Source organism: Gracilinanus agilis, chromosome 3, assembly GCF_016433145.1.
Source record: "Gracilinanus agilis isolate LMUSP501 chromosome 3, AgileGrace, whole genome shotgun sequence".
Lineage (NCBI taxonomy): Eukaryota > Metazoa > Chordata > Mammalia > Didelphimorphia > Didelphidae > Gracilinanus > Gracilinanus agilis.
Window position 1 is genome coordinate 511,679,423 of NC_058132.1, and position 21,195 is coordinate 511,700,617.

Below are 21,195 nucleotides of genomic sequence, written 5' to 3' on the forward strand. Positions count from 1 at the left end.
GTGCCTACCTTATAATCTTGTTGTGATAATAAAATCATAAAAAATATGATGTTTTGCAAACCTTACATATTAATTATTATGGCATTGGCTTATTTCTCCCATTTTTGGAAAAGAAGCTGGAGCTTTTAAATTTCCTTTTAGGTGCTTCAGTGGATAGACGGCAGAGGCCTGGAGTCAGGAAGACCTGAATTCAAATCCAGCCTCAGATACTTAGTAGCTTTGTGACACCGGGCACGTCACCTAAACTTGTTTTTTTTCAAGCTCTTCATCTGTGAAATGAACTAGAGAAGGAAATGGCAAAACATTCCAGTAGCTTTGCCAAGAAAACCCCAAATAGGGTCCTGAAGAGTCAGACATGACTGAAACTACCAACAACAACATAAATGGTGGAAGAGGTATTTTCTTTCTGTGGCTTTAACAGGGACCCTAAACCAACAGGATCAAGAGCTGCAAAATACCTCCGGTGTGACCCAATCTGGTCCTTCTAAAACACACACACACACACACACACACACACACACACACACAGAAACACACTCTTCCCAAACAGGCTTGATGATATGATGATGGACTGCGTGTTTGTTTAACTTCCTGCCTTGCTAATTTTCAAGGACTCCTTGCTCCTTGGCAGTAGAGTAATTCATGATTTCATATTCACAGCAATTCCAAGAGGCTTTCTACTAAATTATGACAGTAACAATACTACTGCTACACTAGATCACCATCTCATGTAGGATAAGAGGCTTGCTTGAGTAAAGGAAGACTGTTATTTAAACTTGGCCTCAGAGACTGACATGATTTATGACCCAAGTCAAAACACTTCACTTCTTGGTCTCACTCTCTTCTTCTGTACAATAAAGATATTAATTTCAACTATGTGGGGTGGTGGTGAGGATCAAATGAGACAATACAGTTAAAGCACTTTTCAAATCTTTAAGTACTACATAAATGCTAGCAATTATTATTGTTAATAGTAGTATTAGTAGTAGTAATAGTGGTAGCAGTAGTGGTAGTAGTAGTGGTGGTGGTGGTGGTGGTGGTTATAGGGGCAGAGTTGGAAGAGAGGGTAATAATATTCCAATTTAGTAGATGATCTTTCAGAATTGCTGTGGCTAAAAAGTCATCACCCCACTGCCAAGATGTTGATGAGCCCTTAAAACTTAGTATCAGAAGTCAGAGCATACACTGACCATCACCGGGCTTTTATCTGAAGCCTTTGTAGTTTGGGGTGAACCTAACAGCATTCATGATCCACTGACCTAGACATTGACAACCCAGAGTCAGCTCAATATTCCAAGAAAAAATCGGAATTGAATTTTAGTGGTTGCTACCATAACATCTTTGTTGATATTAGTAAAGAAAAACTCAATGTATTGAATACCTCTTCAGGACAGCACGAGAGGTATAAAAATTGCCATCAACAAGTGACTAAGTTAAAGGTTGATTAGCCAAAAGGGAATGATCTCCAACCTTTGAAAAGCTCCATATACAAATACCGAGTCAGATAATGAATGTCATGGCCAACTGAAAAGCAAATTATACATAAATGAAAAGTTGTGTTTTACCACGTTACCAAATAAGTACACATAACAACATGGTTCAGAAATCTTGAATGTATAATTGTTACCATTTAGAGATTAAAAAATTCTGCTGCCCATAGAGGTATGCAAAAAATACAGTTCAGAAACATCCACATGTAATTGTTACCTTTTTGACAGGTTATAATTTTCCTCTGGAGTTGAAGGCACAAATCATTGAGTTGGTCAGCTTGCCAGTATTTTAGAAACACTTTTCGGACTCCTGTCTAAAACACAAACAGCAGGGAAACATTCAACAACAAGGAAATGCCAAAATGATGATGGATAAATAATCACAGGGCAGAGATTTTTTCCAGGAGAAGGCTGGGAGGGAGCACCAAAAGCAGTAACAGTTTGTGTTTTTACCCCTAGTATGTCTTTTTTCTTAAATTATCACATATAATATTTGCAAATACATCTTTGAAGGACATTTCTCTTCAGCAGTTCTATACTATACATGGTCATAAACAACGTTTTCATAGGAATATTCACATCTTTGTGAAAACGTGTATCCACAGTGTAGTGTTTGTATGTGTGCTTCTTGATGAAAGAAATGAAAGAACTAACTATCATTATTGCTTAGAGACAAGAGCTTAAATATGAATGAATTATATTTATTCAATTTCCAAGTACTTCTTTTTTCTTTTCTTTGTAATCCTTTTCTTGCCTTAAATTTGCCACTAGAAATAAATAAAATGCATAATATATGCAAATAGGAATATTATCATTCTGTAGGACACAGACCCTTTGTTGAATATGCAACTGCCTTGTTAAACATACAATTTTATGTCCCTTTACTAAAAAGTCTTATCTTCTGTCATAGAATCAATAGTATGTATTGGTTCTAAGTTTGAAAAGCTGTAAGGGCTAGGCAATGGGTGCTAAGTGACTTGCTCACAGGTCATAGGCTAGGAAGTGTTCCAAGGTTAAATTTGAAACCAGGACCTCCTTTCTCCAGGTCTGGTTCTCTATCCTTTGAGCCATCTAGCTGCCCTCAACTTTATTTCTTTTAGAGGTACCTCCACAAAGGAAAAGACATGTATACCGAATTAATTTCTGCAATACATTTAATGATTTCACCACGGTTGTGAGGAAGAATGTTTAAAACCCTCATGACAACAAACTGCTTTAAAAATTTTCAGGCACCCCAGACATCCTCCATTTTGATATTCTACCAAGAGATATGCTAATTAGCAATCAGTCTTATCTATTTATTAAGCACATCGCCTGGGGATTTCTAGTCCACTGCAAAACACACCTGGAGTACTCATTAAATGTTTGACATGATGATAATGATGATATTCTGTTCTAAGGTCTTCTTTTCTGGATCTTGGAAATCTGTTTTTGATAAATGAATCATCACCATCCAGGATTATGGTGTTGGTTTTTGGTTATCATCATCTTTACACCTGGTCCCTCCTTATCATCTATGTGAACACACTGACAAAGAAACAGTCCGTTGCATTAATATTAATTACTGTTAAATCAGATTGTGGGAATTATTTTTTTAATTACAAAGTTGGCTTTAGCTGATCTTGTTCCTATTAACATAATGTGATAATAAAATAAGAACATGGGCTTTAGCTCTCAGATGGACCTCGAAGATCATTTAGTAGGACCCTTTTATTTTATTGGTGATAACACTGAATACTAAAGGGGAGAAACACCTACTCAAGGTCACATAGGTAATATCAGAACTAGGATTTGATCATAGGTATTCCTCATTATTTTCAACTTCCATAATTTGGAATTTGTGTTAATTGAGATAGGAGCTGTGTTATGTTTACTTTTGCTAATCATACTCTCTTCAAAGATAATGAAAATTAATCATGTAAACTCAATGAATGACAAGGAGTAATGTTTGAAATCCTGAAGACAACAAACCATTTTACTCATCTTCAAGTCCCTTGATGATTTTCCACTCTTCATTCAACCGACATACTAATTATAAATCACTTGTCTCTACATACTAAGCAGGTGTTTTAGGATTGGACTTTTTATGGGACAATAATTATTTATTATAGTTTGAGTTACCATGTATACTGTATTTTGAAGCAAAAAAAAAGCATATTTAAAACATTCTATGATTTCGACTAAGATATTTTGGTTGTTTTTTTAATGTCATCGATCATTTTACTTTGGTTATTTTATATTAATGTGTTATTAATTTATATTAATGTATAAGTGTGGTATGAGATACACACATGAATAATATATAAATATATATAAATTTCACTTAAAAACATAGTCTACATTTTGTTTGCTTACCTTCTATACTAGTATTATAATTTATAATGCATTTATGAATATTTTAACATTCTGTGATTTCTTTAGCATGGTTAAAAACACATCATAAGTTAGTAAATAAATCATAGTGATTTTCCTGAGGCATGTAGAGTTTAAGTAACTTGTCCAAGGTTGCACATGAGAATATCAGAGGTAGAATATGAATTTAGATTTTCTTGACACCAAACCCCACTATACAAACTTTTTATGATATACTGTCTTTATTATAATTAAGGTGTTACATAAGACTTGAACAGTAAATTTGAAAAATTTGCACAGAATATCATTTGAGTGATATTTTGTTTTCTTATGAAAACATTATGCAATAAACATATTTACTGAAAATATAACTTTCTCCCCCAAACTTTCATTTAATATCACAGAAAATAGCACATGGTTTCCTCAAAACAATTTAGCCACATCACTTTTTCTTCTTTGTCTTTGAGCCTTCTTGGTTGACCAACCATGGAATTTGTATATACATATCACATTCATACAGACATGAATATATACTTAACATAGTTTCCATAGGTTATTTGTCATAACCTAGACAATATGAGAGATTTTTTTCTTCACTTAGTTTTGTTACTATGAATTGTTAGATTTATCTTTTTCATACTACAGTGTATTTCAGTAAAGCAGCTTTGCAGTCATAGTGGGCCTGACCAAATTATTACAGTGTCATTAGTGAATATGGACTGTGGAGAACCTCAGAATAAGGACTGTTACCTTATTTGTGTGGGAGGATGACTGATTGTACTGAGCATCTTACATGACTGGCAAACACTTCTCACAGTTTATCACTTTATCGGATAGCAATGCTCTAATACATCACTGAAAAAGTTTTGTCTGTGGTTATATCTGTCATGTAATCTTGTCTAATTTTGATGTATTGCATAGAGGTACCTTGTTTGAAGAGTGCCTTTAAGGCTCTATTTGCTCTACTATGTCAACTGCATTCTCAAAACAACAAACAAAAGATGGTCTAAGTAGAATTTCGTTATAAAATGTTATTCCCTTGCACCATCTCCTGTTATTTTCCACAATTTGTGGTCTTTTTTTCCAACTACTGACTTATTCTGGCAATCAACAGGAAGAACAGTTGGTACTGTCTGTGAGCAATGCAGAACAAATCTGTGAGACAGGCATTGGAAAGGAGGGGGCATGTCATCTATCTGTTCATCACCAAAGGTGACATGTCATTCATAGTGGTGAACTAAATCTCAAAGGCAAAATGTGCTCAAGGCTAAACATAAAAGCAAAACTCAGAAATAGCAAAAGCAAGTAGATTGCTAGGTCACAAATCCCCAAACTATTAGACAATAAACAAAGAGTCACCTAATGGGTGCAAGGTGAATATGAATATGTCAAAGAATATGTCTCAATCTCTGCCCTCCAATGTCTCTATGGAGTAGTTGGGAAAACAACATATGTATAGTTCAATAAAATATAAAATAGTATATTTATTAATGCCAAATGAATGGTGACAGATAAGACTTACTATATCAATTCAAAGGAGGGGGAATTCTACCTAAGCTGGAATGAATGAGAAAAGCTTTGTTTAAAGGTGGAGATACTTGAGTTGGACCTTTGAGAATAACTGTGATTCATATGAGCAGTTACATATATAGGCAGATACAGATAAAAGAGTGGTTGGAAAGGACTCATTTGGGGACAAGAGGAATATGTGACCGTTTCAGGGCAGGTGGTATGGGAACAAGAATAAGAAAGGCAGGTTCAAGAAATAATTGGTAGGATACATCTAGGCAAGCTGAAAGTTTCAGTTGCATAATAGTTTGGGGAAAAGTTAGGAAGGTAGGTTAAAACAAAGTATCAATGTGAATACCAGTGTAAGGAGTTTGAACTTTTAGGCAACTGGAAGGAAAGAAGGTTGTTCTTTTTGCTGCTGTTTTTAAATCCAGGTGTTGGAATATACACACCTGTTTAAAAAATTATAAGGAGTGTATAAGGAAGATTTGAGTGGGGAGAGATTGGAGGTAAAGACTCATTAGAAGATCAATAGAATAGCTTTAGAATCAGGTTCTGTGACCAGAAAATGGGATTGATAATAAGAAAAGAAAAAAAGGAAGCCCTATGAAAATCATTATGAATAAAGAAACAATATGGTTTAGTGGCTTAAGGGAGAAGCAAAGAGGAGACTGACTTGAGAATGGGAGAATGGCTATACAACTTATAAGATACAATGAGATAAAAAAACATGATAGATATCAAGGAGTATAACTGTATAGGATGAATTTGGTTTGGACATACTGCATTTAAGAGAGAAGTTTTTTTTTTTTTTTTTTTTTTTTGAGTATCATGATCTTCTTGAGTCTGGTGAAACCGATGGGTAGCTGTAAAATATTTTTAAAACTCATAAGATAAATACATAGGTCTATAAGGAAACCAAATATACTGAAATACAATAATAAAAAAACTCCACCAAATTCATGGACCCTAGATTATTAACTCCTGAATTTAAGATGATGATTAAACACACAAATAGAAATGTCCAGAAGGTAATTAAACATGTAGGCCTTAATTTCAGGAGAAAGTCAGGAATGGATATGTATATTTGAGAGTAACGCAGATAGTATTGATGGATAAAGAAGTCATAGGAATAAACATGTTCATATAGATGCAAAGTTTTATGAGTGATATAAGTACTGTAGTTTTGGACTTACCTGGATTCCTCATATCTAAGGGGTAGGAGGAGGGAAATTATCCAGCACAGAAAATCTAGTAAGGAGTGGCAAAAGAGAAAAGAGGTCAGCCAGAAGAGTGTGGTATCATAAAAGGTAAGAAAGGAAAATTTCAAAAAAATAGAGTTTTCAAAAACTGTTAAATGCTATAAAGAAGATAAGAAAAAAATGAAGTTAATAATTATCCTAGATTTAGTGTGTAAAAGATCAATAGTGGCATTTGCCAGTATATTTTTCATTAGAAGATCAGGAGCAGAGTGAATTTCAAAGGATTAAAGAGTGAGAGGATGGGGTGGAACTGGAAGTGGCAAGTATAGAACTCAACATTAAATGTAATTAAATAGAAGAGTAGAATAAGAAAACAGTAGGATCTGGTGAAAGCTTATTTGAATTCCAATAGCCAGTGATAAATTATGGGATAAAGAGTCTTAAAGGGTTAGCTTTAGCAAGCAAATACATTTCCTATCTATGCCTACAGTTATACCTATACCTATGTACTTCAGTGTGGAGGGAACTTTTGAGGTGAAAAAGAAGCCTTCATCATTCAGCCCGATGAGGGCATCTCAGCTTCAATTTTCTAAGTAAAGTAGGAACCACTTCAGATTAAGCATATATGATAGGATTGAAGATCTGAGGCAAAACGGAGGTCCAAACCAGTAATCACTGGGAATGAACTAAGGAATATAAAATAAATTAATAAATTAAATCCTAAACAATTGTGAAGGCCAGTTGAGGTGACAAAAGATAAATTGGTGATGGTTTTAATTAGCTCTTAAAAATCTTAAATGGAGCTATGATCTCATTGATGTGGGCATTCCTATTAACAATGCAGATTGCAGCCCATCCAAGTCTACTCATTCTTTGTAACTACTGTACATGTTCTACTATAACTTTTCCACAAAGGGAACACCCAACATGCTGGGATCCTTTCCTGGTATCACTTGATCTATAATAGAGGAACATGGGAGCTGTACTTTGATTATTCTTGTCTCATAGATTTCCAGGGGAGGAGGCAAGATGGTGGAGTAGAACAGAGAAGCTCTGAGATACCATAAGAATCCTCTCTACCCAGTATATCAAAATATCACCATAAAATGAATACAGGAGTGAAAGAACCAACAAGGAGACAGAGGGAAATAACACTCAAGAAAAGAAAAACCCAAAAGGCAGGCAGAGAACATCTAGGGCACTGGGGTGAGTGAGAAGGGAGCAGAGTCAGCAAGATTATAGTAAGGAGTGAAGAGCAAGCCAAGAGCAAATCGCACATCTCTACCCTATATCTGCTATCTCAGGTTTAGAACCTAAGTCCAAGCCAACATTCAGATCCTGAGATCCTGCCTGGACAAAAAGTGGTTCAAGCCAACCCACACCCCTTGAATTTTCAAACCTGTGGAGAAGTCCAGAGTCCCAGCCCAGAGCAGTCTGTGCTGAAGTGGGCTGATCCATGTAGACCCAGAGCAAAGCCAGGAATCCTAGTCTGGGCTTGGGATGAGGACATAGATCAGAGTTTGGAGTGGCAAATAGTACTAAAGGGAGCCCAGAACTTTTTGCTTAAAGCGCAGGACAGAGCTCCAGGACAAGGCAATCAAAGGTGTGCCAGATTAGAACAAGTACACAGTAAGATAAAAAAACTTATACCTAAGCCTAAGGCTATAATTTAAGTAGTTCTTGACCTGATCAAGATCAAGTAAGACCAAAAGCTTACAACTAAGCCTAAGGCAAGTCTTTGAGCTATCATAATCTGAAGGGTTAATGAGAGCTCTCAGAGCTCTCAGCCCTCAGGCCATTACACCATCTTTGAAGTACTAAAACTGTTAAAAACCCAGAAAATAAGCTGATAATAGCATCAAGGAAGGACTGAAGTTTAATAGGGTACCTCAAACTCCCAGAAAACAGAACCTACCTGTAATTAGGTAAGAAAAATGAGCAAACAACCAAAAAAGCATCTAACTCTAAAGAATTTTTTATGGAGACAAAAAGCAAGGTACAGATACAGAAGGGGACACTGAATGCAAAGCAAACACATGCAAAGTCCAAAAGAAAAATATGGATTGGACATCTGGAAGAGCTCAAAAAAGACTTCAAAAAACAAGTAAGAGAGGCAGAGGAAAAGTGGGGAAGAGAAATGAAAGAAATGCAAGGTCCATTCAATTATATGTCATCATCTGAATAACAGGTCTTTTTAAATCCATTTAGTTTTTCCTGTGTGAGTAGTTAGTCCACATTACTTAGCATCTTTAACCAGTTGTAAGAATCTATTAAATGAATAAGGTTTAATATGCGATTTGGTATAGTCTTTGTTCACAGTCCATATATCATAGTTCCAAAAGAATACAGCATAACAGAGCTACTCATTACCACAAATAAAGCTCTTCCCATTTCCCAGGCCATGTTTCAATGTATTTGCTTAGCTAGTAAAGTTTTCTGCTTTGCTATTCTTTGCTTTCTGTCCTTGTGAGGCTTCTGTAGCTATTGGGAGGATCTAATCCAAAATGGCTGCCATCTGAGTACTTTTCAGTATTTTGTTCAATAAAATGGCTTTTTAAAAAAATTAAATCAGGTTCTTTATTTGGTTTTAGCTCTCCACAAATGTATGAGGGTGAGTATTGATGGTAGGGGGGTGTATCTAGACTCCCTCCTTGTTAACCTTTCAATGGGCCAGATCAGCTGTCTCTCACCCCCACCCCAGGGAAGACATATGAAGGAACAAACTCAAAGAGGTTCCCAAACTGGCAAAGCTATCAGGGGATGTTGAAGGAAGGTGTTGGGGTTCAGTGTGAATCCATTGGGTTGGATCCCACTCTCAGAGCCAGCCCTGTTGAGACAAGCCTCCTCCACTCCTAAGTTCAAGTAGCTTTACCCGTCAAGATGGACTTTGGAATTAGTCTTCTCCTCAGCCTCCAGATCAGTCACCTCCTCCCCTCAATGTAACTGCTCCAGACTCTAAATATCAAACTATCAGAGATTTATTAAAGGATAAATTAAATTCAGGGGACAGGGGAAAAAGGTATAGGGGAAGCAAGGAAGGAGGGAAAGGACAAACTTCACTATCAGCTATGTCTTCTCCCTCAAGAGAGCAGCTCTTGACTTCTTCTGTAGCTTGGTCACAGTAGCTAACTCTCTCTTCCCCCTACAATATCCTATCAAATATTTCTAAACTAATATAAAAGGGAAGTAACAGGATCAATGGATTCAAGCAGGATCAGGGAAGGGACCCCCCCATTCAAGCCTGCTCCCCCAGGAGTTAGGACTCCCCAACCAAATTGGAGAATTGCTATTCAATGTTTTCTTTGTTGGTAAATGAAGATAGTAGGAATTGATGTTAGTAGTTGTGATTTCCCAACAATAATCACTAATAAAAGTACAGAGGAGCCCAATTCGTTCTGGATCCACCCAAAATCAAAACCTCTCAACCAAAAAACCCACCCTAGGGTCCCAGTCTGATCAGTAGTGAAATGACAGTTGAGAAAACTCCCCCAAACTCCTCTTGCTGCTGGCCCCTCCCAAACAGAATTCTCTCAGGGTTCCATGGGGTCAGTTTCCAGTCCCTTTACAAGATGAATGCTTAGTGATCCTTGATTCACCCCAATTCCACACTTACAAGTGACAATGAATCTCCTTTAGAAGGCTCTTATTTAGCATTCTTGGGCTTGATATAAACAGTATAATTGTTATATGAAATAGGAGCATCTGATGGACTTCACTAGCTATAAGGAAACACTCTTTGATGTGGATACTGCTTCTCTGGAAAAGAGACCTCTTTCTATTTTATGGTTCATTTGATATTAATGATGTGAAGATCATTGAGTACTAAATTACCTGTTATATCTTTGAAGGAATTTTGTATAATTTTGTCATATGCATGGGCAACCCCTTGTTGGAACAGAACCTTTAAGAACACATCCCTCTACTGAAGCAAATGCCTTTTTTATAGTCAAAAAATAGTAAGCACAATGGGACCTTTTATTTGCTACACCTGTAAGATATTACTATGGAGTATTAGACAGAAACTCATCTAGTCACCCTTGGACATTCTTCCCAAGGACGTTCCTGATGAATATATGTATGATTATCAGAAATTTTATACAAATGCAAAAGTAAACATATGAGTCAGTAGGTTTTTTAAAAAATATTTTCTTGGGGCAGCTGGGTAGCTCAGTGGAGTGAGAGTCAGGCCTAGAGACAGGAGGTCCTAGGTTCAAACCCGGCCTCAGCCACTTCCCAGCTATGTGACCCTGGGCAAGTCACTTGACCCCCATTGCCCACCCTTACCACTCTTCCACCTATGAGACAATATACCGAAGTACAAGGGTTTAAAAAAATATTTTCTTGATTGCCTTTGGGAAGAGGGCAATGATAAGATCATAGATTCCTTTTGATTCTTTTTGTCTCTGTCTTCCCTTTAGATATCTCTCTTATCAGTCTTCAAAACTGTGTGACTTCTAGCACAAAACTTCTTTATAGAGATTTGACCTAATCAAGTGACCTTTCCCATGTTTGCTTTCTTCAGTAACATTATAATTTCCTCTATAATGAGTATACTTAAGACTGAAATGCTAGAGAAAAAATTTTTCCATTTTCCTTGATGGTGAAAAAATTTTGCTATAAAAAAATCTTTGTAGATCTTTCCCATCTTTCATCTTCCTCTTGCCAAAATTCCAGTTTCATCCTTAAATGTCTTCGGAATGGTATTGCTTAGTTGGGTCTCTCACTAAGATTTATTAAACTATTTTTTTCTTTTACTATTTCTCACTGTCTTATTAGGTGATCATGCTCACATGCTTCCATTTTCTTATAAAAGTGTTGTCTTTGTAGAAGAAGACATTAAGAAATGTTTAGAGTCAGTGACATTGCCCATAGTGACAGAAAGACAAGAGATCTAGAAGAAAATACCAGGTGGGTGCTAAAGTCATTGGAGAAGTTAGGAATAGGTCATGAAGTACAATATACAAAGGAAAAAATAAAGGTGATTTTAAGAAACATCAGAAATATCAAATGTTGTAGATAAATGGCCTGGGAGTGGACCTAGAGAACTAATTGTTTAAGCCAGGGTAATTAGTCATCAGGGTATCTTTAGGGGATAAACAGTTAATATGTATGGCTATTGATTGATTTATTTAGAAAATAGTTTTCAGTTAATGTTAGACTGTCCAGAGAAAAGGTCAGGAAAACTATGAAGATAAATAGGAGTATACCCATGAAAGAGAGTTTCAAAGAACATATTGGGAGAGCAAAGTACCTTTTCAAATTTTGAAGCTATCAAATATCCCTTGAAAATTTTATTTGAGGTCTTTGTGAAGACAATTGGAGGTTTAAAATGATCAAAAGTTTGAAAGATCATGAATTTTTGTTCTTTACTTGGATGTTTTGGCTTAGTTTATACTTTTCCTTTCTGATTTCCTTAGACAATAAATCCCTAGTCTATCACTGGGCAAAACACTTGGAGGAATAGGTAAAGCAAAGAAATGTCTAACACATTTCAATTAGTTAGAGGAACATAAGTGTGAATTCCACCTCTGTGACTTATCTGTTTGATCTTGGGGAAAGTCATTTAGCCTCTCTGTGTCTCCATTTTCTCAACTTCCAGTGAATATGTTGAACTATGATCTTGAAGGTCCTTCCTAGCTTTAAGTCTATGAACCCATGATCCTTCTCTCATATATACATATATTATTATTGTACTTTTACATTCTAGCTTGGATTATAGTTTTGTGTATGCTTCTCTCTACTAGCATTGTGTAACATGATACTGTTCAAAATCACTGCACTAGGAATTAGAATACCTAGATTTACATTTTAGATATACTGTTTACTAGCTTTGTGAGCTTGAGCAAGTCATTTATTCTCTTTTGAGTCTCAATTCTCTCATCTGTAAAATGAGAATAATGGTAACTGAACTTATGAAGATTAACAAAAATACATTTGATAAAAAAGATGAATAGTATTCATTAAATATTTGTGAAGGAGGGCAGTGACTGGGTGCTTCCCCTGGAGTCAGGATGACCTGAATTCAAATCTGGCCTCAGACACTTACTAGCTTTGTGACCCTGGGCAATTCACTTAACCCTGTTTGCTTCAGTTTCCTCATCTGCAAAATGAATTGGAGAAGGAAATTGGCAAACACTCTAGTATCTCTGCCAAGAAAACACCAAATGGGGTCACAAAGAGTTGGACAGAACTGAAATGACTGAACAACAATATCTTCTGTACATGAACACAGACTAGCAGCCAGGATTAGATGAAAGGAAGGATTAAAATTTTGATAGAAGACCTGGTCACTGTATCCATTGAGCATATAGCCTAGTAGATAATGAAAATGAACTGCATTGCAACCACTCTTTAATACAGAAATGTCACTGATGATCATTACTATTACGCATAAACTATTGAAGGCAGGGGCCATATCTTACTCATCATTGCCTCTTAGACCTTCATTGTATGTAGATGAATGAAATGTTATGGGCATAGTTGATGCTTGTTAAATAGTTTAATGCTTGCTTAAAGAACTCTATGTTCATTTTTTATTTTTTGGTGACCGATGCGATATGTGTGTCAAATAATTTGTAGTAAGCAAGGCAAGCCAGATTTTTACTTGATATTCTACTGTGTTCATAGAAATTCTGTATAATGTTGTAGAATAAAATTAGCATTACAGAGTACTTCCTAAGAAATCAAGCCAGATAATCCATCTTCACCCACAGAAAGCACATGACTATTATTGATGCTCAGTTTCTAACTGGCAATGCCCATTTAATGAGTTTCCCATGTCATGGAAACAAACAAGATTAGATAATTTCTAAATTTCCAAGGGCTTATGTTAACTCTGAATTGAATCAATTGACAAAGAAGGGTTGGCCATTTTGCCTCCTCTCTGTGTAATGTATTTATGTAAAGTAATTATGGTAAAAGGTATTGAATGCTCTATATCAAATCAAATGGTTCTGAGATAGGATTCTGATATCAAGCCAAATTTCGAGATCATTGCCTGCCTGGATTTGGTTTGTGTTCCCTAATCAAAGGATATTTCTTGCCAGAAGAGAAGAAAGGTTAAAATGTTCTCCTACTGAGCCACTCTCTGCTTAGCACTCCCTGGGCGACACAGTGTTCTTAGCTTAGATTGAAATGTTAATGTCATTCTGACTCCTGTAAAAGTAAACCATCTGTGAATTACAGTCATAGCTATTTTTATTAGAAAACCATTAGGGTTTTTTAATGTTTTTTTTTTTTTACCTCAAAGTGACAGATTTTAAAAGATTAAGCAAAAGTGTCATTGATGACTTCCAAAGCTTCAATTACTGTAACAGTTTTCAGTATTTTTTTTTTAATACAAAGGTGTAGGATGTGGAAGTACAGGCATTCCAAATGCTGCAATGGATGTTGAGAAGGCGTGTAGGTGGCATGGAGGCTGTATTAGCTCATACTTAGTAGGTGTCAAGGGAATCTGTGAAGCAGTTCTTTAGTTTTTTCCCCCCAAAGATAATTTGTGGGAGAGCTGTGTGTTTCTGGCAGTACTTTCAAAATAGCTTCTCACAAAAGAAAAATAAACTTAAGTTATATGATACTTTAACCAATGATACACAGATTCATCAATTAATGAAATAGATGAAAAGTTGATATTGTAAAATATGCCTTCTTCCATATTGATTTCTCTAGGAAGGTTATTACTCCAAAGTTACAGTTATTCCCTTAAAATATATGCTTGGACTTTTAAAAAAATCACCAGACTTTTCTATGTTCTCCAAAAGCATATGGATTATTTGTATCCTATAAATAAAATATTTGTTCCTTCATTTATTGACATTAACTAATAATAATGGATCATTATTTCCCATGCTGATAAATTAAGTGAGATTTTAGTCACATGACTCTCCCTTTAAAAAGAAATGACATCCCAATTAAATGACACAAAGCTTTTCAGTTGCTCATAAGGGATAGAGAAAGAGTTCTCTCTGAAAGGAAAATGCCTAAAATTTATTTTTTAGTTTAATTTTTAGTTACTTTTAGAAATCATAGTAAGGCATCTGTAGGGAAATGTGCCATCATGATATCATGAGAGACTAATGGAATTTATCATCTGTATACAGGAGAATACCATCTTACTTAGCATTTTAGAGTGAAAAGGATCTTGGATATTATCTATTTCAAATCCTTCCCCTTCTCTAATATTATAGATGGTAAACTAGCTTAATGTTTAAAAAAATTTAGTCAAAGATCACACAGCTATTTCTGGATGCCTGACTTTTAATCCAATATTCCTCATATTCTTTCCTTGATTTCTTAGCACAGTACATTGTATACAGTGGGCATTTAAAATATAATTGTTTAGTGATGACTGTCAGATAATTACAGATTAGACAGTGGAGCTATGCAGGGGAGTATTTATATGTGTTTGTGTGTGCAGTTGTCCATTACTATATTATTCTAGAAAAGTGGTTTGAGGGGGAAAGGGAAGTAATCTTGGAAATAAATTAGTTAAGACTAATTTAAAAAATATAATTGGTCCATATTTTTACTGTGGAAAAGTAAAAAAGAAGAAAATATATTGGAAGAGCTTGAAACGGATAGATGAAGTACTTCAATGGCCTCAAATATGATTTTTTTTGCAAGTGAGATATTCATTAGCTGAATAAAGATAACTTGAGAATTTGAAATGGACCAATTAGTTCCATAAAAAGAAACAGCAACATGTGAGAGGTGAGGAGATTGAGAACACAGAACCAAAAATTTAGAATTTGCAGGGTCATCCAATAAAATCTGGAAACAGAAAACAATACTTTCTTTTGGTTTGTTAGAATTATAAATTAGAAGACATCAGATCCGGCTGTCTTGATAGTTTTTCCTTCATAATGTCATCATTCTTTATTCCTTCTTTTTCCTTCTATTACAGCTAAATTAGTCCAAGTCTCATTGTCTTGAAATGCAAAACCCTTTAAACTTGACTTCCTGACTTCTGTCTTTCCCTTCTGATGCATCTCACAAATCCCGTGTAAAATCATTAATCTTCTTAAAACAGTTTAAATCATGCCTCTTTCATGTTTAGATTTAATTCAGTCAACAGTTAGTTGAAGGAAAATGTAGGCCTTTTTCTTTGCTAAGGTGAGATCTTCTACTTGCACCCTGACCTATTTCTAATTTCTAGGAACTTGTACTAAACATCATTTTCTATCTTTTGCTCATGTTCAATCTCTAGTTAGTCACTGACTCCTTTTCTGCAGCCTACAAATGTAATGTCTGGTTAAGGGTAGACTTCGCATTTTGGAAGAGTAGCCCTCTGACAGAAATGGCAAGGTTTTCAAGAGCTATAGAAAGAGTTCTTTCATACTTTCAAGGAAAAGAAGAAAGAAGTAGAGGGGGGAGAGGAAAAGAAAGGAATGAAGAGAAAATATAAGCATCATATAAGAACAGACGAACAAAATAAATGTCTGTGTTGTGTAACATCCATGATCTTAAGTGGGATTAAAGCTGCCTCATAGAATTCCACAGTGCCCCCCAGAACTCCAGGAGAGGGGGCAGTTGGGGTAGTTAAGAACCTGGGTATAAAAAGCCAAGACATCCAACTTGCAAGGACACTTTGGACACTCCTTTTTGGGTTTAAGGGTTGGGAAGGAGAGTTAGGTTGCTCTTTTAACAAAGCTCATCTCTGATCTCAGGGAGCACAATGTTACTTGGCTGGTTTACTCCATTGAGATTATACCAGGCTGTGAGCACTGCAAAAATTACCTCACTTATAGGATCTCAACTAATCTTTATTTCAAACAGATCTTCAGTCAAAGTTACCTTCACCATCTTAAACTTAGTAACCCACGTTAGATTAGGAGAAAGCTTAGTTAATGACTGAGATAAAAGTTAAGTTATTCAAAGGAGAAAGTGAAGCCAACAAGTTTATTGGAGATTTTAGATAGCTTACCTCCTCCTCATTCCTAAAATCCACCTCCCCTCTCCCTGATTTCCTGGAATTAATAAATCCCTTTCTTAGTTGGATTTGAGAACCTGTGTGAAGTTATACTAGGCTATACTTACCATCAATATACATTATCTAAGCAAAAACTTCATCTAAGCAAGCACTGGTGCAGCTTTTATCCTGAGAGCAAGTCTGCTGTATTGAAGACAACTTGAACATTGACTATCCCAAGGTTTAGGGAATAGTCTTAAACAGTGGGAGTGGCTAAACTCAGTGGGATTATTTCCTATCAATCTACCAATTTAGCCCTGGATTAGTCAAGCTTGTTCAGCCTCCATTACTTGACCTAAAGGGGATTCAGTTAACTGTTATTTCCTTCTGCTCTAACTGCTTCTAGAGAGGGAAGGGAAAGAATTCTATTCACTCCTACCCCTCCCCCTTGCTAGGATAGCAGCATCCTCCTTGTTCTGACTCCATTACCAACCATTGCAAATCTGACCCAATTCAATGGTTAGCTATATCCAAAAATGAATTTCTTATTCTGCAGATTAGTACATCATATACTCCTAATTCTGTTCCTTTGTCCATACTCTATTCTCTGAGTATTCAAATCCTACCTCTTCTTTAAAGTTTCTCTTCATTTACTTTAAGAATTCTAAAAATTCTTATTCACTTATTGTACATTGCCTTGTTACATCCATTTCACTGTTGCCTTGAAGTTATTTAACTGATCCTATTTTAATTTCCATATATGCATGTCTTCATTGTAAGAAAATTGAAGGAATTGAAGGGATTAGGATAGTAAGTAGTTAACTGTGGGAATTGAGTGAATCATACTGACTCCATATTGTAACAATTCTGGAGCTAGCTCAGTTCACTTTCTATTCATTTATGGGCCTAGTTCAAATTCTATCTTGTGAAAAAAGATTATTCAAAATTGTGGGAACTGGGGGAAAACATTGCATTGTTTGAACTTTCCCTTGCATAGCTAAGAAACTAGGCCACCTGTAAGTGCTGTATCTTAACCAAGGACCCTAGCTAAGGACCAAGGTTATGTTTACCAGAAATGCATTCCGATCCCAAGATAGATGTAAGGAGTTTTCTCATAATTACATATCTCAATCAACCTATATATCTTATCTGAAAACTGGTTCCATATTGATCAATCAGTTATTGTTTCCATCTTTTATCTGTGTACAGATACTTGGGGAGAAGTGGAGACACTTTTTCCTCCAAATTCTGGAAATTATACCTGTTCATTCTTCCCTTCCCAACTTGGAAAATCTCTATTATTTCATCCAGTTAGAAATCAAGTTACTTAATGTTGCATTATTTCCTTTTAATTAGTTGGTCTTATTTGAGTAACTGTTCTTAATGTATAAATGTCTGTCTCCCCCTAAATTAGGGATTTAGCCCTAAACTTAGGAAGGGGCTTTGTCCCAATTTGTTAGGCAATTGGCCTACATTGCTTAATAAATCAAAGTGCTCAGAAGAGGAAATCTTTGTTTCCTCAGTCATTTCATCATTTGTTCATTATAGCTCTTGCTAACTAGTATTTAATCAGATTAAAAGCAGAGACCACTTTCATATTCTTCTCTCTTTTTTGTTTTTCAAAATGCCTAACATTTATAATTTCATACATTTGAGTGAATATGTAAAAATATTGTTTTAGACATTACTTTGCCTTTATAAAGAATCTCACAAGAATGGATTTTAGGGTAATAGTGATTGGTGTGATCTACATTCCATAAAATAAAATTTAACTAGAAACATGTTAATGGGGGGCTTCAAATAGTTTATGAGGAAAGAAGCCTGCTCTTTATTCCATTATTGATAATGCAGTTCACTTTTTTAAAGACAATGTCCTTATGAAGACTTAAGGTAATTCTTTTATCAATACTTACCATTTAAAAGCAGGTCATTCAAAGTTATTTTCCCATTGTGGATGGCCAAATGCAAATTCATATTTGTTCAATATAATTTTGATATAAAAAAATAGGCAAGTTTGTGAAAAATGTCTACCAGTGTCAATCTGTGCCTGGTTAAATAAAACAGCATTTTATAAATCAGGGTCTAGGTGACAAGCTCATCTTGACTATGTGTAACTCTTTGGTATATACAGAGCTTTTTCCTGCTAGGTTTGTTTTCTCTCATGCTGATCTGACAATGTCACACTGCTCCTTAAAAACACTTCATTTTCTTTCCTTTGTGAAGAACAAATGCCTATTGTTATCTAGTCTACAAATACTTTATGCTGCTCGCCACTGTGGCCTTTTAGATTTTATCTGTAGGTGAATTTATTCTTTATCTGGCCTCCAGTCCTCTCTTATGATTTTCTCTATTCCTCATATCCATCTTCTTATTTTCAGAATTTAGTATAGTTCTGGGCACACAGTAGGCACTTCATTAATGTTTGCTTTATTTGAGATAGCCCACCTCAACTCTTCTGGAAAAATCTACATCTGATTTTCTTCTTTTTTTAAAAGCAAACATATGAAAACAAGCAATTTACCAAAATTCCCTATCTTACATACTGAATTATATTTTTCCCCTTTTCATTCCTTTTTGACTACAAGTTTGTCAAGGTAAGATGATTATTTTCTAAACATAACATTGTTTTGTATAAATCTTTGTATCAGGTATTTCAACATCTTGCATTTTTGTAATTTTATATGATTGTGAATATTCTATTTCTTTGACTGAATATTCTTTCCCTATAATTCTTGAAAGAGAATTCTACTTTAAGCCAGAAGTTCTGTTTCATGTCAATAATCTAGGCGCTCCTGAAGTGTGAATTCAAAATAGGAAAGATAATTGCATACACAAATGCCTAGTGTAGTACAACATTCTTTGGTTTTCAAAGAAAGTGGTTTGTATTAAATTAAATATTATAATTATGGGCTCAAAAATGAAGCCCTCTTATCTAGAACAGTAAGACCTAGTCAAGAGGGAGGGAAATTGACAGAGCACTTAATGCAGCATGCTACTGGATTCCTCACTTTGTGACTCTTAGGCCATTATGGATATTATTTCATTGGACTAAGCATATCTATAAGACATAGTTAATTTATGAAAAAGAATATACTCCTCCAAAATGAAGTGGAAGCTCCATGAATTAAAAATATAGTTGATCTACCATGGGCTCAAGAGCATATTAAAAACTGTCTTTACTGAAGTTGCTTTTAGACATATCCTTAATTTCCTATTTCTGATTTTCTGTAACGGGGCAATAATTAAAGCCCACCACAAAGATAGAATGGATGAAGTAAGAACATTAACATTCCTAATTTGAACTTATGAATAATATGTTAGGCAGTACTGCTTAATGGATAAAACACCTGTCTTGAGGCAAGAAGCCAAAGTTTCAGTTCTTGCTTCTGAATCAAACTGGATGAGTGGCCCTCATTACCCTGGAATCTCTAAAACTGGTAAGTTACAAATTTATTGTTTATATGTGATACACATATATGTATCACATATAAACAATAAATTTGTAACTTACCTTTGTAACTTACCTATACTTCCTACTCCAAATCCCAAATGAATAACATAGGCTTTTCTATGGCATATATGAGCATGAGTAGCCTGAAATATTTTATTTGATAATTTATATTGTCAGTGTATTGAAAGTCAGCTTTCCTTTCAAAATGATATTGCTTAAAATTTTTTCTTTCTGAGCAATTATCTTTTAAAAATATGAGTACTAGGGGGCATCTGGGTAGCTGAGTGGAGTGAGAGTCAGGCCTAGAGACGGGAGGTCCTAGGTTCAAACCCGGCCTCAGCCACTTCCCAGCTGTGTGACCCTGGGCAAGTCACTTGACCCCCATTGCCCACCCTTACCAATCTTCCACCTATGAGACAATACACAGAAGTACAAGGGTTAAAAAAAAATATGAGTACTATTTGGTCATTTGTCTCTAGATTTTTTTTCAATAATCACAAAGTTATTCAATCTCTCTACTTTCCTCAAACTGTCAGTCAGTCAACTTCCATTTACTTTAGACTAAGTTATCCCCCAGGCCCTGTGCTAAGCCCTAAGGACAGAAAGAAAGCAAAATGTTCATGCCCTTAAGGGATTTACATTTCAATGCAGGAGACAACATGCAAAAGGAATGCATATATTATATGTGAGTGTGTGAGTGTGTGTACTAGGGAAGTAATTTCAGAGGGAAGGGGATTAACAATAATCAAGACTAACCAAGAACTCTTACAGAAGGTGTAATCTGAGCTAGTCTTGAAGGAAGCCAATTGAAGTAGCCAGGAAATAGGGGTGAGAAGAGGAAGTGTTCCATTCATGAGGGGACACCACCAAAAAGGCACAGAGCTGGGAGAAGCATCACTTGCAAAGAACAGCCAGTTATGCTCCATCATGGAATAAGCAGGAAGATGTAAAGGGTAAGAAGACTACAGTGATAGGAAAAGTCCACTGTGTGAAAGGTTTTAAATGCCAAACAGAGGATTTTCTATTTGATCCTGAATGTAATTAAGGGACTACTAGAGTTTGTTGCATGTCTCTATGTGTGTGAGCAAGGGGTGTTTGTTTTTATTATTTCTGATATCTACCTATTCCCTCAGTGCTGATTCTTCCTCATTATCAATTCCATAAAGGGAAATGACTTTTCCTTTCTCTGCAACTCCATATTTCATTTAATAAAGTAAGAATATTCCAGAATGGTGTTGTAATGCAAAAGTACTCACTAATTTGCTATTTGGGGTAGCCAAATAAACA

At 35.5% G+C, this 21,195-nt stretch overlaps 1 protein-coding gene across 1 annotated transcript in view; it reads right to left on the reverse strand.

Annotated features, from left to right (window-relative positions):
* The window catches only part of MYO16 (myosin XVI), a 719,254-nt gene that overhangs the window by 125,395 nt on the left and 572,664 nt on the right, over nt 1–21,195 (reverse strand). Inside the window, exon 27 of the mRNA XM_044669338.1 lies at nt 1,708–1,804. Coding sequence (XP_044525273.1) covers nt 1,708–1,804 — 97 coding nt within the window. The remainder of the gene's footprint in view (nt 1–1,707; nt 1,805–21,195) is intronic.